This window comes from Prorops nasuta, unplaced genomic scaffold (genome assembly GCF_024137725.1).
Source record: "Prorops nasuta isolate Cenicafe-Biocafe unplaced genomic scaffold, Cenicafe_Pnas_1.2 PNAS00009, whole genome shotgun sequence".
Taxonomy (NCBI): Eukaryota; Metazoa; Arthropoda; class Insecta; order Hymenoptera; family Bethylidae; genus Prorops; species Prorops nasuta.
In genome coordinates this window covers 4,714,348-4,730,655 of record NW_027116806.1, presented here as the reverse complement: position 1 = coordinate 4,730,655, position 16,308 = coordinate 4,714,348, and the positions used below count along the sequence as shown (strand labels likewise).

The 16,308-nt window shown below is 38.1% G+C and overlaps 3 protein-coding genes across 3 annotated transcripts; all 3 read left to right on the top strand.

The window, feature by feature from the left end:
• Window positions 1-238: 238 nt before the first annotated feature.
• Window positions 239-6,708, top strand: LOC136776197 (uncharacterized). Its single transcript, XM_066731578.1, has 16 exons — window positions 239-387; window positions 451-726; window positions 806-956; window positions 1,033-1,192; window positions 1,260-1,523; window positions 1,582-1,795; window positions 1,853-2,168; window positions 2,250-2,557; window positions 2,633-3,626; window positions 3,807-4,156; window positions 4,229-4,810; window positions 4,864-4,983; window positions 5,046-5,592; window positions 5,657-5,902; window positions 5,961-6,344; window positions 6,448-6,708. Exons 1-15 carry the CDS (start codon window positions 239-241, stop codon window positions 6,138-6,140), a joined length of 4,857 nt encoding a protein of 1,618 aa, XP_066587675.1. The 3' UTR covers window positions 6,141-6,344; window positions 6,448-6,708.
• LOC136776196 (axoneme-associated protein mst101(2)-like) lies at window positions 6,510-11,204 on the top strand. Its single transcript, XM_066731577.1, has 4 exons — window positions 6,510-6,848; window positions 6,965-7,336; window positions 7,422-10,453; window positions 10,967-11,204. The coding sequence occupies exons 1-4, from the start codon at window positions 6,510-6,512 to the stop codon at window positions 11,202-11,204; spliced, it is 3,981 nt and encodes a 1,326-aa protein (XP_066587674.1).
• A 70-nt stretch (window positions 11,205-11,274) lies between these two features.
• LOC136776059 (cysteine dioxygenase type 1) lies at window positions 11,275-16,247 on the top strand. Its single transcript, XM_066731389.1, has 7 exons — window positions 11,275-11,754; window positions 11,836-12,108; window positions 12,364-13,070; window positions 15,306-15,447; window positions 15,531-15,636; window positions 15,727-15,896; window positions 16,072-16,247. Exons 3-7 carry the CDS (start codon window positions 12,841-12,843, stop codon window positions 16,105-16,107), a joined length of 684 nt encoding a protein of 227 aa, XP_066587486.1. The 5' UTR covers window positions 11,275-11,754; window positions 11,836-12,108; window positions 12,364-12,840; the 3' UTR covers window positions 16,108-16,247.
• Window positions 16,248-16,308: the final 61 nt, after the last annotated feature.

The following is a 16,308-nucleotide window of genomic DNA, read 5'->3' as shown; positions in this document are numbered from 1 at the left end:
CACACTGTTGCTTAAAAAATTGTGATTTTTTGTATCTTTCAGAAATTTTCCTGCCTTCCCGGCGAAACTTCTTTACCGAGAGGAGTCATTTTGTGGTAAAACAGGAAACCCCCTATATTATCCTATGAGAAGCTGATTTTTTCTAAATTTGACCAAATTCACTCAGAAGCGTTAGAAGAAGTATTTTTCGTCGGCTTTATCAGGAGGTTATTTCAGTATTCATGTAGAAAGTTGAGTAATGGCGTTTTTCCAGCTGATTTTAAAGGCTCGCAAATTAGAAAAAGCTAGATTAATTTATGAAGATGAAAAACTAAAGTCGATTGAGATATCTGAAGGCGCCAAGCCTCATTATACGTTTCAGCAGAAACTTCGAAGACAAAAATTACGGTATGTCGAATATTCAACTAGAAAAGAGTCTCCTTTTTATTCCTTCTTTCAAAATATTTTTAGATGCAAAAGAAAAACAAAGGAGCTCTTGAGAAAAGTCACAACATGTCCAGAAGGTTCTTGGTTTCACAGAAGAGCCGTTATGCTTCGAACGGACGGAACCTTCGAAAATTATATTTTTAAGAGCCTTCTAGGTTTCCTCGGGGGTATTTTCCTCACGTATTTGTTCTTCATGTTCTTTGTCTTCCAGTTGAATTTTACATTGCAATCGGCAACGTTGCTTTGCTCGATTTTTGGTATAATTTTAACGCTTGGACTCGCATTTTCTTATCGGGTCCGGTAAGAAAACATTGCGACGAAAAAAAATGTGGTATCGCGAGTTGCAAATGCATCAAAAACAATGAAGCGTATTTTCCAGATGTATCGTGTTTTTGCTGTTGCCACAATTTTTTTCTAAAAGGGGTAGACAAGCTTTGATGGCCTACGCATTTATTTTAGCTCTCACTGGGCCGGCTAAAAACACTCTGCACAATACAGGAGTGCTTTCCGAATCTTTGGCATGTGGGCAGGTAGTTTATTAAGGAAAACGCGAGAATATGCCAAATCAATTCCGGTGACCTCATTACTCTTATTTATTTTCTACAGAAACAATTAAAGGACGCCGTGAAGGCTGTTGTTGACCTAATAAAGCAGCCGTTCTATGCTTTGAAAGAGGCAATAACAAAAGTGATAAAAACGGTCAAGTTGATCGTGAAAAGAATCAAACAAACGCTTATTGCTATTAAGAGAGTAGTTCTCAGTATTTGTAAGCAACATATCTTATTATTAGCAAATAATTTTCCGTTTCACCTAAGTAACCTTTTCTCTTTTAGTAAGAGTAATCAAATCCGTTTTCGAGTGGCTAGGCAGTATTGTAAATATTTGCAACAAAAAGTTAGGCACTCCATTCGATAGATGCCAAAGGGTTTTTGAAGGAGCTGTAGCGGATTGTAAAGCAAAACTCGGACCATTTTTTGGGGGCATTTGCAATCTCACATATGTAGTTAGCGCACTGTGCTACATTGTAAAGCCCTTGGACTTTATTTGTATGCTTGTATCCTACGTCGCCGATGCCATTGTCGATACTGTGCGAAAAAGTAAACTTCTTCGAGTTCTTCTACTATTTTCTTACTTATTCCCAAACTGCTCTTCCAGAGATAAGGAAATTTACAAAACGTATGAAAGCCATGTTTTACGTGAAAATACAATTTTCCCATTCGTTTCACTTCGAGACAAATCAGAGCAAAAGTTTGGAGGAAGTATCGACTGGGATTGTAACAGAAATTCGTTCCAGAACGGACAAATTTTTAACCGTCTTTGACTGGATGAGTTTTGGCACCAGCTTCTTCGTCGTTTTCATGCTACTCAGGTAAACAAGCAACAAAGGGTTAATAATTCCTGCCATGAAAACATTGATACTTTGCAGAGTTATTCACTATCGCCATAAATGGCTAACAAACGAGAGATTCGATAACAGATATTTAACCGAGGATCTACGAACAATAGACTTGATAAGATGTCGCCAGGACAAAGAGACAGTTTTACCATTGAACCGTCGAGAGCGTAACAAATACATACCTTTGACCTCCATGACCTTAGTGAGAATGGAAAAGGTGAAATTGGCTAGATCAGCTGTTTTTCTCGCTCTAGCAACTTTTAAGCTTTGCATCCACATGCTTGCTGACTACAGTTTATATTGGATACTCAGTACCATCAGGTACCACGGCAGATTCGAAACTAAAGTATATCAACCTTCGACGTGCTTTCTCAATTTTTTCAACCAAACTATTAGAGTTATAAGAACTAATTCTTGGAAAATATAGGTTCAACGACCAAATTCAGTAGGACTTTACGTTTCTGGTACTGGATACCTAGCAGAATTGTATCGTAGCATAGCAAAGGCGTTCACACCCCACGCCAAAGACATGGAGATAGATTCGATACCATGTTTACCAGATCCAATACCACCTGATTTCGATAGGTACACGCAGATCGTATCATTGATAGTGCTTTGCTGGCTCATGGCGATCTTCGAACCTTACGGATTGAGACTGAGGCACGTGGTCATGTCCTATTACCATCCTGATAGGGCGAAGCAAAGAGCTACCTGGCTCTACAACCACATAATCAGGTAAGTTATCGATAAATGATAAAATAAAAATAAGCAATTTTCTTAGAACAACTATTGAGTCTTAAATCTACGTAGATCCAGAGGAAGTTTTTTGAAATTTGCCCGAAGGCAGCTTCGTCGTAAATTTGGCATGGCTGGGGGCGATCGAATAGAGGGTGTCACGGTCAAACAGAGGCTGGCAGCGTGTTGTCCGCTGTTACACAGGATGTTCGACGACAAGTTGGATCGTTGTTTGATGTGTGGCATGGTGCAACGCCCTGGCGAGGAAACCCATGTGAAATGTGTCACTCCAGATTGTCTGGGGTTTTATTGTCTTCAGTGTTATGCTGACCTTGGAAATCTTTGCACTATTTGCAAGATGCCTATCGAGTATGGGGATTTGTCCGACATGAGTGAGGAGAGGGATTCCTCGGACGATCAGTTGGCTCGAAAGGTGGAGAGGTTGATGAGAGAAAGTAAGGACAAGGAAGGAGAGCAGAGGAAGAAGAGGGACGAGAAGTTGGAGGACGTGGAGTCGAAGAAGAAGAGTTCTGAAGAGGAGGATGATGAAGTTTTGCTAAAGGACGAAGCCAATCAAACGGATAAAGGCTTCGAGGAAGCAACTGGAAGTAGCGAATCTTTGTATAGCTATACTTACCAGGAAGAGTCACCGGAAGAAGGGGAGGATACCGTACATAAGCGCCTGCCTTTCAGGGATCTCGAGGCTCAGAATATTCGTGATGACGTCACAATTCAAATCTTTAATCAACTTGCAAAAGAGGAAGAATCATCCAGCGAAGGTCCCACTTCCTGTTTTGTCGTCAGAGCCCGTAGGAGGCTCAAAACCAAAACAGGAAGGGATAAACAACGAAAGAGATGCGTTTGTCCGACCAATGAATCCTCCAGTTCATCAGGCTCCACAAGGACCTCGGATTCCAGCGAGGAAGTCGACGAAGAGGAAGTCGTCCATGTCGAAGTCGAGGATAGCTCGTGCAAACTCGTTTCCGGTGAAAATAAGGAGCATGTTAAACAAAACCGGACTCAAAAAATTATCCAAGCCCTCTCCAAGGTTCCTTGGCTCCGGAAGAACGTAAGACTCTTTCTGGTTTAAACGTGGCATTTTTTCTGTACAAATTACAAGAAATTAGTATAACATGCATAAGAATATTATAAATTAATCTGGATATCTTATATCGCAAGAATAAGAAACTACTGATAATTTTCTTCTAATTTTTTAACAAGTTTATTATTAATACCGTAATTTTTATAGGAGGAGGGCATTTCCGGTGATTTTGGTTCAAGGCCGTCATTAATGAGGAAAATAATTGGAATGTTAAAATCGGGTAAATCGAAGGGGCGGGTACAAACTTATAGAAGAGTTGGGAACCGGAAGCGAGGTGAAGAGAAAAATTCGTCGAGCTCCTCTTGCGACGAGACTTGTGCGTTTTTGACTGCCAAAGAGAAGGTGGATCCTGGATTCAACATATATTCCAAAAATTACGATTCTCACCGAACTAGGCGTAGGTTCCTTTCGAAACCGGATGACGTCGATTTGAGAAATTTCAACGACCCCTTGGAACATGCAAAAGGCGAGAAATTGTTCTCCAAAAAGCATCCCAGGTACACTTTTGGGAAAAGTTGTTAAAACTGGTTGTTAGGATCTGCTTTAATACATGAAATTGTATAAAAAAGGTATTCGGAGACTGCATCAAGAAATACAAGGTACTATGAGATAAACGAGATCGGAAATGATGGTAGGAGGAGGGGTGAAAAGATGAATATCAATTTATCGATAGACACGAAGACTCAGAATATCGAAGATGGAAATCATTGGAATATTCCCACTGATAAAAATCTGGAAGACTCTAGTGAGGAAATTTCGAAAAGTTCTTCCGAAGTTGAAACAAAAGAAGACGAAAATTCTCAGTCTAGCACGGATAGAGACTTCGTCCATAAGAATAGAATGCAAGGAGGGGCGGATACCGAAGATGGAAAGACTTCTGAAACAGTTAATCCTGATATTTATGACCCTTTAGCTGGACTAGAATTATACGGGGTGCAGTACCAGAGAAGAAAACGATTGACAGGAAAAGAAGAAAATACAAATTTCGAAGAGTTTAAAAAATCTACAAGGACACTTCCGGTGGCTACAGTTGACAAGGCTACCGATCTGCCGGATAAAAGCAGAGCTGTTCAGACTAAATTACTTAAGCAGGAAGAAAGAATCGAGGAGTTTGCAAAAAAGAAGATAAATCAAGAATATCCCAGGAAAAGGTAGAAAATTATATAGTAAAAGAAATACTTTATAATAAATATATATTTTTTAGAAATAGAAATGAATATAACGAGCCAGAAACCTCGGAGATACCAACGGTGGATAAGGGTAGATGTTTGAGAAAAAAGTGTTGGCGAAGAAAACACCAAAAAAGAAAACGCACTTGTTCTTGGTGAGATTGCTGATTTTTTTATCAATTTTTGGACTGTTCATGGTATTTTTTTGTATAAATAGCTCAAGATGTAGAAAAGGAAAAACGACACGTAGGAGAGAGTCCAGTAAATGCGTTTGTTCCGTCGTGAGATCAAAGGAAAGAATAGTTATGTGTTCCAGATCGGTTCAGAATAGCCAGATAGAATTAAGAGAGAAGGGTATGCAGTGCGAGTGGAGGGAGCCAATTATGATCGAATGTCCTCGCGAAAGGGAGGAGAGTGACGAACGTTTGGAAATGGATTTTGATCATAGAAAAGTGGATTGTCGATGTATTTATCGTTCTTCGGTTTGTCACGAGGATAACTGTCCCTTTTTTTCTCAACGGTGTCATCCGCTTTACCAAAAATTGCAAGAAGGACCGATGAGGGGTCCGAAAAGGAGAGAATATTTTCGTGGCATTGGAAATCCAAAATTAATCGAAGAACTAAAGAAACGAGAAGTGGTGAAAAAAATTGCCAAATGTGGGGTTTCCAGGATGGCACAGACCCCACGTGAAATGTGGATGAAGCCAGAAATGAAAGACGAAGCATGCAGTTATTCATCCATGATTTGTCATGCTCCAGAAACTGTACTAGAAATTATTTTTTATAGAAATAATTTTCGTTTACTTATAAATATATAAATTTCTTCAGGATCCAACTAACAGCGATGAAGAGAAAACGCTTCCTTACCAAGAAACAAATGCGTTTAGGAAAGTTGTGCGAGAATTTCGTAACATGACGGACGAGAGAAATAAGAAAGATCGTCAATCTCTAATTTCATTTTCAAAGAGAGCTGATAAAATGAAAGACGTACAGCAATTATTTCCAAAAGTTGAGCAGATGAAAAGAGCCAATATTTTATCAAGATTTAAGGATCGAGTTACTTCTGCTATTAATGTAATTAGATTATATAAAATTGTTTTTTTTTATTAATTATATAAACGTTTTTCAACAGCCACTGGGTGTATCGACAGCAAAAAAGCTGGAAGAGTTTTCTGAAAATTCAGATTTTTCCGAAACCGAACCTGAGAAAGTATCCTTGTTGAAAAGATATCCATGTGGAAAAAGTCGAATTGGTAATTTAAGTACTCATGAAGATACCACGAACTATGAAGAAACAGAGGATCAGAAATGAGTTTCCTAACAGAATATATTAGAAAATCTAATTACAATTATAACTATACGACCGGTTTATTGTTGTCCACAGTAAAAAAGTTCTATTCTTTCTATAGTCATTTATTTTTCAAATTCAAACTGTCAACATAACCTACTATTAGACAAATCCAAATTTTAAAGTTCTCGGCCAGGATGGTAAAACACGATAAAGAATAAAATAAAAGTAAGATGCTTGTACATAAGTATGGAACTCTTTTGTAAAATAAATTAATTTTTCTATCGTATTCTACGCGTTTCTTTATCTTCTTATTGTTTTTGTTGTATAGGAACTATGTAAAACTTAAATCAACTGTAGTATAAAAGAACTAAATCGTATAAAGAGGAAATAATGTTGCAAAAATTGTTTGGTCACAAAAAGTCCGAAGATGGGAAGAAGAATAAACCGAATTTGTGTGCTTTTGCGACATATCCCTGTCAAGTGGCTAAATCCACCAGTTCCCCCCCTCCACTTTTGGTAGACGCTTCAGTAATTACGGATGAGAAATCGAAAAATTGTCAAGATGTCAAAAATATGCCAAAAACAGACTCGAAAGAGGCGAGTGATTCTACTGGCAATGGATCAACAGTGAGATCTGAATCCAGTCAATTGAATTCGCTAAAATTGAAGGAAATCATCGACCACTCGCTGAAGGAAGCTGTTCAAACCATAGTGAAACAATGCTCAATGGTACTTAAGACGCGACTGTCTACGAATCGCAGAGACAATTAATCGTAATAAAATTAATTGGCCAAAAATGTCTACTCTATTGTGTCAATGTTAATTTTAAATCTAATTTTTCGCAGGACGGTGATAAATCAGGGAAAAACGTGGATTTGCCAACGGTTTGCTATAACAAAGAAATAAAATCATCAGAGGATAGATATTCACGAGAAAAACTGGTACCATGTGTAACTGGCGAGGCGAGAAGATTGTCAGTGGAGTCAGAGGTTCGCCAGAGACGCAGGCTTCCTTCGAAGGTCACGAAGAACATCGAGGTAGCTAAAAAATGCTGTAGGGGCAGGGATCGTGAGAAGGAGAAGAGGGAAAAAATATTGGCAGAGAAAATCCTTCGTAAGGAAAGGAACGCAAAGGCATTGACAAAAAAAATGGATAACCGTAGAATGACCGGAAATGTGAATATTTATATTTGTTCAGAGGCCAATGAAAATGTCCAGGTAAAGGAAAATTTTTATGAATGGAGTTTTGATTTTTTTTTAAATAATTGAGTGAATAGGAGTACAATTTGAATATATGTTTTAGGAGAAGGGGAAGAAGAAAGAAAATGAGAAAGTTTGCTCTGAGAGCAATTCGGGAACAACAGCGACGGTTGGTTCAACGATAACGGCTGGTGGATCGTCGAGTACGAGTAGCAAATTGCTGGAGAGCATGAAGAAGAAACGGGAGAAGGCTCGGGATAGATTGAGCTGCCTCTGCGAAGAGGACAGCCAACCCAGTACGGTAATTTCAGCATCCGGTAGTTCCGATTTAAAATACAAAACGTCCGGTCGAGTCATCCAGGAATGTCCATCACTCCTTCGGGATTCCTCCAGCAGGGACACTGGAAACAGTTTCTCCACTTCATCCAGAGATTTCGCCGATTCCTCTAACTCTCTTCAAGGTCGAAGATCTAATTTCCGGTTCGAGCAACAACCCGACTTCTCTCGCAAGGAACACGAGTGGTTGGACGAATCCTTTCACGCAAAACGCCAAATTAATCGGGATAAACCAACTTGTAACTGTTCGATGAAAAAGGATCTAGATAGAATCAGACAGGATACTGGGAAAAACAATTTTCGCTCTGTTGGTGTTAGCCAGAGGGAAAACCAGTCTCAACAGTGGTCCAAATGCAACTGTATCGCGATGGAAGATGAATCTATGACCAATTTAGGAAAATGCAACGTTTGTAAGCCGCCAGGGTTTAAAGAAAATTTTAATGTCTGCGGAACGACGAATTCTGAAGAAAAATTCACCGTTTGTAGATCTGGAAACTCGCGAGAAAATTGCAAAGTTCGTGAGACAACAAATTTTAAAGAAAAGTTCACTGTTTGTAGATCTGGGAATTTGCAAGAAAAAGTCAATGTTTGTGAAGTAGCTAATTCTGAAGAAAAGTTTACCGTTTGTGGATCTGGAAATTTGAGAGAAAATTTTAATGTTTGTGAAACGACAAATTCTGAAGAAAGATTCACTGTCTGTGGATCTGGAGGCTCGGGAGAAAAAATAACAGTTTGTACGAATGATGAAAAATTGGAAAAATCTGGTAGATTGACTGGTGGCCTGGCTAATGATACGAATGTTGAGGGGGAGAAAGAAAATTCTCATAAAATGAAACTCTCTGTTGTTAACGAGGAGAGAGATTCAATAAAATCAATCGACGAGTCTGAGAAGAATAGCGTTGTCATGGAAAAACTAGAAAAGAAAAAAGGATTTTCTCCAATCTTGAAGAGAGCAGCAATAGCTACGATTAAAAACGTGAAGGGTATAGAAAAAACTAAAGTTTCCGATGTTGCTGAAGAAATAAATGATGAGACCCTTAAAGAAGAGAATAAAGAATCGACGAACAATGTTGAAGAGAAAAAAATTGAAAATAATAACGAAGAGGGGAAATCAGGTGAACTGGAGAAGAAGGATGAACAGGTTGTTCCTGAAAAAGGATCTCTGGTTGGACAATACATAAGAAAAACTCTGCTTGCGGTGAAGAATTTAGTGTTTAAGGAAAAGGAGCAGAAAGAAGAGTCGATAATTCAGAATTCGAACAAACCTGAAGAGAAGAAAGTAGTTGAATCGTTGCCAAAACCGATTTTGGACATACCGATCGTGAGGAAACCAACCGTACCATCGAGAAAGCCAGCAGTCATGAGAGTCCAAGGGACAAATCCTCCCCTGCTACCAAATCGGAAGTCTTCAAAGTCGAAATTGGTGACAGTTCTGGGCAATAGGAAGATTGAACCACTTCAGAGTCCAGAAAAGTTACATCCAAAACCTGAAGATACAAATAAAAGATTAGATTCTATAAATGGAAATCAGAACAAGGATAAAAAGGAAAATGTTGAAATCTTCAACAAACAAGCAGACATTAACTTTCCATTAAGCAGAAATAGAAGAATAAAAAGTGACGAAGTTGAAAGTAAGAGAGAAATGGAGAAAAATGAGGATTTATCTGTAGTTAAGAAGCACTGTAATCGGTGTAACTTGCCGGAATTCGAGTGTTGTTGTTCGAGAAAATTGGAGAACTGCGCAAGGAACTCCATAGAAAAGCCTTTACGTCTCGAACAGGAGTTTTGTTGCAACTGCAATAACGAAAAAATTCGTTGCACCTGCGAATCCATAAATCGTCGTTCTTGCAAATCCCCGGAAACTCATGACTGCTTCAAGGTCAAAGAAGATGAGAGACCGAGGACCTTAGAGATCTGTATGGAGTGTTTGGAAACGAGGAATAATTGCAGGTGCAAAAAAATTGAAATTTGCGTTGACTGTAGCAACGTAAAAGAAGTTTGCAAGTGCAAAGTAAAATTTTGCGGCTCTTGTGGATTTTCCCTGGAGGAGTGCAAATGCAGGAAATACTGCGCTACATGTCTTAACTTTAAAGACCAATGCAAATGTACAAGGTCAGCCTTTAGGCAGCCTTTCAGAGAAAATGGTACTCGAGAAGATTCTCCAAAATGCAATTGCAACAAAATAGACATTTGCGATAATCCACAGAAGTGCAGCTGCAGGAAAAGTTGCATTTGCGAAAATCAGCAGGAATACAATTACAGGAAAATTTGCATTTGCGAAAATCCACAAAAATGCAGTTGTAGGAAAAATTGCAATTCTGAAAATCCACCTGATTGCAGTTGTAGGAAAAATTGCATTTGCGAAAATCCACAGAAATGCAGTTGTAGGAAAAATTGCAATTCTGAAAATCCACCTGATTGCAGTTGTAGGAAAAACTGCATTTGTGAAAATGTGCAGAATTGCAGTTGCAATGCTACAAGGAAGTCGTACTATTTAACGAAAATATATCAATGCAAGTGTCCGGAAACCGAAGGTTGCAACTGCAGATGTTCCATCGAAAGGGAAAAAGCAGGCCCTACTATTCCACATTCGTGGAAGCTGAAGAAACAAAACGATCAGTGCTGCTGTGACATAACAAAGCCCTGCGGTTCCGATAAGCTTCCGTATCAAAGACTGAGCGCTTTTTCCCATGTCATGAACGAACTTCAGCAAAAAATCAGCGAATCAGTCTGTTGCTCTCGTTGTAGAAGGATTCCCTGCTGCTGCAGGGCCAACGATCGCCAAAAATTTTGCGTCAGGTAAATCTTAACTTAACTTTCCCCTCTACTGCTTTAATAACTTCTATCATCTAGCAAAATCTTATATTACGAAAATTAAAAAAAACCATGCGCGATTTCTACCTTAGTCCAAGAACCTACAAGAAATTGGAATCGAGAAAAAGAGGAAGAAGCAGATCGCCGAATAATTACAGACACGAGCAGCAGGTCCCGAAGGGGAGCACCAAAATTCCAGTGGTCCCCGCGTGCTGCACTTGCAGAGTGACTCCGTGCAGGTGCAGGAAAAACAGAACGAGGAAACCTCAGGCTAAATGTTATTACTGCAAAAATCTTCCTTGCTCGTAAGTAACAATTTAAAGCTGATGTGTATTAAAACGTTTTTAAAGCGTTCTATAATTAACGAGCATTGAGTTAATTTTTATGAATAAATTGCGATAGTGAAAAAACAATTTTGTCGACACTCGGTATTAACGGGTACGTGGCTGTTTATCGTATGGATTTTCATAATTGTGTTTATCAAATTAATTTTTGCAGTTGTATGAGTGGAAAAGAGGTCAATCGGGTGAGAGTGTGCAACTGCGGCGATTCGCCAGTGAGGCGAGGTAGGAAAGAGGAGGACCGGAGACAAGAAGAAGGGGAAGAAATTGTGCAGTGTGATAAGTTATCGGCTAGTCCTAAAATGGAGAGGAAAATTGTCAATGACGTATGCCTTAAGAAATACGACAGATGTGAAATTAATCACGAAGCGTCGATCTGCGAAAGAACCAGATGATCGAACTTTGTTAAAATCTCATTAAGTATATATACGATTTTAGCTCCGGCACGCTTATCTAATTACTAGTAGTCCTTCGTTTATTCTAACGTGACCAAATATTGATTGCAGCTGCGAACGCAGCAAAATTGTTAACGTTATTAATAAGTCATAATTGAAGACAAAAATTAATGTCCCATTCATAAATGTGACTCGTAGTTCATCGACCGTTTCAAAAAGCAAGATTTACGTTTGGAGCGTTAATGAAATTATATCACAGGCGTTGCGCGAGTGCAAATATTATTCTTGTTAAAAATATTGTCGTACGATATGTATACTTTGTAATTACGAAAGAATCGACAAAAATACGTTAGTCACTCGACGAATAATATCCACGTGGATTATTTTCACATTCGGATATAGACTTATCGGAAAAAGACAAAATTAACACGAGCAGAGGAATCTGCCATTTTTTTTTTTATTTCAATAAAAAGCAATTTTAAGATTAAAGTTAACGTGATTTTCAGGCGGCTTTTTTATTATTCTAACCGGATGTGTAATAATTCTCATGGTAATAGAAAAAATCATTTAGAAATATTGTTAAAGTGTTACCTTGGAGGATTTCGAAAAATTCTTTTAAACCGATCGAAAGTTTTTCAGGCTAAGGTGAAATAGTCACAGACTGCCATAAAGGAAGATTGGCAGGTGACTCTAGGAAACACAGGTGTGCTCTGAGGTTGGAATGGAACTATTGTGACAAAAGGTAAAGCTGTGACAGAGCACACGCGAGGTACACTCATCCAGGAAAAACAACGATAAAAAATAATTAAACAAGAATTCAGAGAGAGAGAGAGAGAGAGAACGATCCAACTTTACAAAGCTCCTTTTTTAACTCTTCAAGATCAAATTGCCAGAAGCGTACGAGGTATAAACCAATTTAAAACTTTGTAGCACAAATGTGAGAATATTTATTTATTATATGTATAGAATTTTCTTAACGTCCAGTTTTTCCAATGACAAATTTTCTCGATTAGAGTGAAAACGAGAAATGCTAATTTTACAATACTACATATATGTATATATATTCATCTTCATAATTATTATAATTTTTCTTATTAACTCGACAATACAAAATTACATTTGATCCTTTGTTAAAAGGTCCAGATATTTTTAATTGCAGGAGTCAGAGACGGATCGTGCGTACAAAATTTGTAGGGGGCCCAGAGTTACTACGGGTGGAGTAGGGGACTTATATACGCTGCATATAAGATGTTGTTGCTCGTACAGTAGAACGACACGAACCGTAGACGAGTAAAGGCAGAAGTTGTACTGTACGGATTAGACGTTGCAGCCAAAGACATTTTCATTCCCTTCGCTTTTCTCCAACACAACGACATAGAAAATTATTTTCCCTAAGTGAAACTTCATCGTTCTCCGCAAGCCGTCGCATTCCATCTGCACCGACATCGTCACGCGAAAATTGTCCGATGTTTTTTGCTTCGTCTTACTCAAAGCCCACGACAAATCGAGATTCGAAGGAATAAAGTGTCGTTTGTTTACACAGAGAGGGTTCTGCACTTTTACCTCGTGGGGAAGTTTCTCCCTAAAAACTTTTTTCGTTTGGCTGTAGCAATTAGAGGAAGAAAAAATAGCAAAGATGGAGGTGTGTAAAGAAGACAATCGGGTATTGGGTGTGACGCGAGAAAAATCACTAAAGAACCAACCGTTGTACGAGAAAAAACAGTTTACCCTTCGAGAACTGATCGACGAGCTTTACGAAGCCTTCAAAACAGATCGTGTCGACATCGACCACGTTCAAAACCTGATGGCTGCTTACAAAAGCAATCCTCTCGAGTGGAAAAAATACGCCAAATTCGATAGATACAGGTAAATCTTTCAATCTCTTAAATAAACTATAGATTTTATTTGTTTTAGTTCTCTTTTATTGTTTCGTTAACCGAAGCTTTGAGGAAGATTCAAATTGTTCATCTGATCAGAGTTTGTGCACTGGAAGTAAACACAGAATATAAAGAAGAAATAGGAGAAACAAGAAGATTCTAGGATAGATGTGTATAGAATTTTTGGCAGCTTTTGGTAGTTACTCCAGTTATTGCTCAGATTATGAGGTAAACGTAACGGAAATGGGTTTGCAACCTAACGGTCACCGCCGATTAGCTACATTCCCAGAAGAGACAGAGCAAGCTGGATTTTCGTAAATTGAACTTTACCAGCGAGTATTTTTGGCAAAATGTCGCGAGGTAAGGAGACCGAGTCTATGAACATTATAGATACATACGAGTTCATGGATTTTGCACAATCGGTAAATATTTACCTCGATTATCTCTCCAATTGAACTGCGACTGGTAATTGTGAAACTTCCAATGTAGCGAAGTTCATGGGTTATCACAGGCACGCCATGGTTCAAACGGCAGATATTTTCCACGAGGGCGTAATCATCACGATCCACACAACTGATTTTTAACGATCCTTAAAATATGTACATGTAAAAACAGTGTACAATTCTTTCTTCTCCTTTGACAGATGCTTCTATCTGCTCATTTGTCTAATAATACGTTTGTTTATAGATTTTTATCAATACGTAGGTAGAGGTTAAGAAATTGGACGTTGGTGAAGAGCAAGAGTGGTTAATTTTTGTTTGATTTCTGCAGAGATTTTCTCAATTTTTCTTTATTATATTTCTATAGTTTTGTGTATTTATGAACTGAGTGAATTACGTGTATGTCAAGTTTCTCGTTGGCACTTTAGATTCGAATAATCGGCTAGGCTCCTACAAAATAAATATGATTCGTTATAAAGAAGATGTTTTTTCACGTGCATTCATGTCTCTCGATTGTCACGCCTAATGTACATTCAAAAAAGTGTTGAGTTTGGCTGATTTGGCAAATCTTAGAATGGAAATTGGAAGAATCAATGGACTTTATTATTGAGTGAAAACATCCAAGCTCCAAGAGGATAAAATTGTTTTTAATAACAAAATCAAGAAAGGTAAATAACGGTTGCGATATCGCGAAATGTCAGGAGCACGTGGCTTCTGGTTTACCTATGATATTTGATTTATTTTGCAATCTTATCTGTTTTTGCTTTGAATTGGTAAAGATGAAAGCGCCAGTTACGGGTAACGAACGGATAGGCTTTTGTTTACTATATTACAATTGTAACATAGAATTGGTGAGTGTGTTTGTACAGCAGTATAGGAAACTAAAGGAATGATCGAGGGGAGGATGTATAAGAGGTTTATAGCCAAACGATAATAACGAAGTTTCTGGAACGTGGTAACAATTAACCAAAGGCACGGTTGCTACATTGTTTGCACGATAAGTGAAGTCAAACATCGTTCTACGTCACAAAGTAAATAAAACGAAATTCCAGGTTTTCTTTAACACTTTATTCTATTACAGTCTCAGCTTTTTTTCTCTTCGGGGACTCCTCGTTTAATCAAAACTCTTTCCGATCGAGCTCATTCAGTAATAACAAGCAAGATAAGGACCAATTAAAAGTGGAAAGAAACTATCCAATCCATATACGATTTGATTGCTAGTACGCGATTATTTTTTCTAACGAGATTAATCGCACGTTTGACACAAAGTTGACCTACGAATTATCAACCAGACTCGTTCATCCGTGACGCACATCCGTTGCTCATCGCCATTCGCAATATCGCTTATTTGGCCAATTTTTTCCTTCGCCAAACTCCAATGTTGCAGCTGAAAGTGAACGTGATTCTGGAATTTCTATGCACACTTTCGTACACAGGCTCTTGCAACAGTAGTGTATACATACATGCATACTTTCGCGCGTTAAAACTATATGGGTCGGGTCATTTGCCAGCTGCGAACTGTAATTTCTCTCCAATCGTGTTCTGCAAAATTACGAGCACTTCCGGTTACCGGTATCGATATATATTCCAAACTCGCGATTCTCTCGCAGGAGAAATATGAGAGTAAATTGGTCGAAGAAAGTTTGATTTTTATGGACTGTAGAATTATTAGGATTGCAATCGAGGAGGAACTGATGCAAGAGTGAAACGAATCATTTTGTTTGAAATTCAGAATTTATTTTTTAAATAATAATTCATCGGAGATAAATTGATTGATTGCACAGATATACCAGGAATTTGGTGGACGAGGGAAATGGAAGATTCAACTTGATGGTACTGTGTTGGGCTGAAGGTCATGGCTCGGCCATTCACGATCACGCCGATGCCCATTGTGTCATGAAAGTTCTTCAAGGGGAGCTGTGCGAAGTAATAAACAGGAGAATAAAATATATTTGTAGTTACATGTTTATAAATCGATAGCTCTTGACAAATCTGTTGCATCTTTTTAGACCAGATACGCGTGGCCGTCGGACAATAACATTCAAGATAACGGTGAAGGACTCCGGGAGCTGCAAAGGACCACACTTGGACTCAACGAAATTTGCTACATAAATGGTACATATTTCGACAGTGTACTGTATAATACATTTTTTTTCTATCGTTTTAATTTTTAACTCTACCATTTTTTCTTATATTTTGTCTCAGATTCTCTAGGATTGCATCGAGTAGAAAATCCAAGCGCAGTCAATTCAGCTGTCTCCTTACATTTGTATTCACCGCCCTTCGAAAGTTGCTCAGTTTTTAATAAACAGACTGGCCAGAGAACCACTTGTAAAGTTACTTTTTGGTCCAAATACGGAGAAAAAAGATCACGAGTAAGTACAAAAGAAATGCTAAGGTGCGGGTACACACTGCGCATTCGTTCCACACGTACCATACGCCCCGTCCGTGTATTTCGCGATCCGTATACTCGCACCTTTAAGATTAAAAATATGGTCTTCACGAATTGTTTGATCGTCAAAATTACAAATGCCTTTTTTCCTTTTTTAGGAAGTTCAAGATTCTCGGACTCCCGAAGATAATTAAATACATATTTTCATATAATTTAATCATTTAAAATATATGTATATATCGTTTATATATTTTTACTTAAAATTTGTATGCATGACTTCAATAAGTAATGATCGAATGTAAATATAATATTATAATAACTATATATATATATATATATATATATATTACATTATTTAACCTTGACAAACTATCCTTATTATATATATGTATAAA

Coding starts and splice junctions, on each gene's coding strand:
- LOC136776197 (XM_066731578.1), top strand. CDS start 239: ATGGCGTTTTTCCAGCTGATTTTAAAGGCTCGCAAATTAGAAAAAGCT. Junction 388..450: donor CTTCGAAGACAAAAATTACG/GTATGTCGAATA, acceptor AAATATTTTTAG/ATGCAAAAGAAAAACAAAGG. Junction 4,157..4,228: donor TTCTCCAAAAAGCATCCCAG/GTACACTTTTGG, acceptor TGTATAAAAAAG/GTATTCGGAGACTGCATCAA.
- LOC136776196 (XM_066731577.1), top strand. CDS start 6,510: ATGTTGCAAAAATTGTTTGGTCACAAAAAGTCCGAAGATGGGAAGAAG. Junction 6,849..6,964: donor TAGTGAAACAATGCTCAATG/GTACTTAAGACG, acceptor AATTTTTCGCAG/GACGGTGATAAATCAGGGAA. Junction 10,454..10,966: donor CGCCAAAAATTTTGCGTCAG/GTAAATCTTAAC, acceptor TAATTTTTGCAG/TTGTATGAGTGGAAAAGAGG.
- LOC136776059 (XM_066731389.1), top strand. CDS start 12,841: ATGGAGGTGTGTAAAGAAGACAATCGGGTATTGGGTGTGACGCGAGAA. Junction 15,448..15,530: donor TTCAAGGGGAGCTGTGCGAA/GTAATAAACAGG, acceptor GCATCTTTTTAG/ACCAGATACGCGTGGCCGTC. Junction 15,897..16,071: donor ACGGAGAAAAAAGATCACGA/GTAAGTACAAAA, acceptor TTCCTTTTTTAG/GAAGTTCAAGATTCTCGGAC.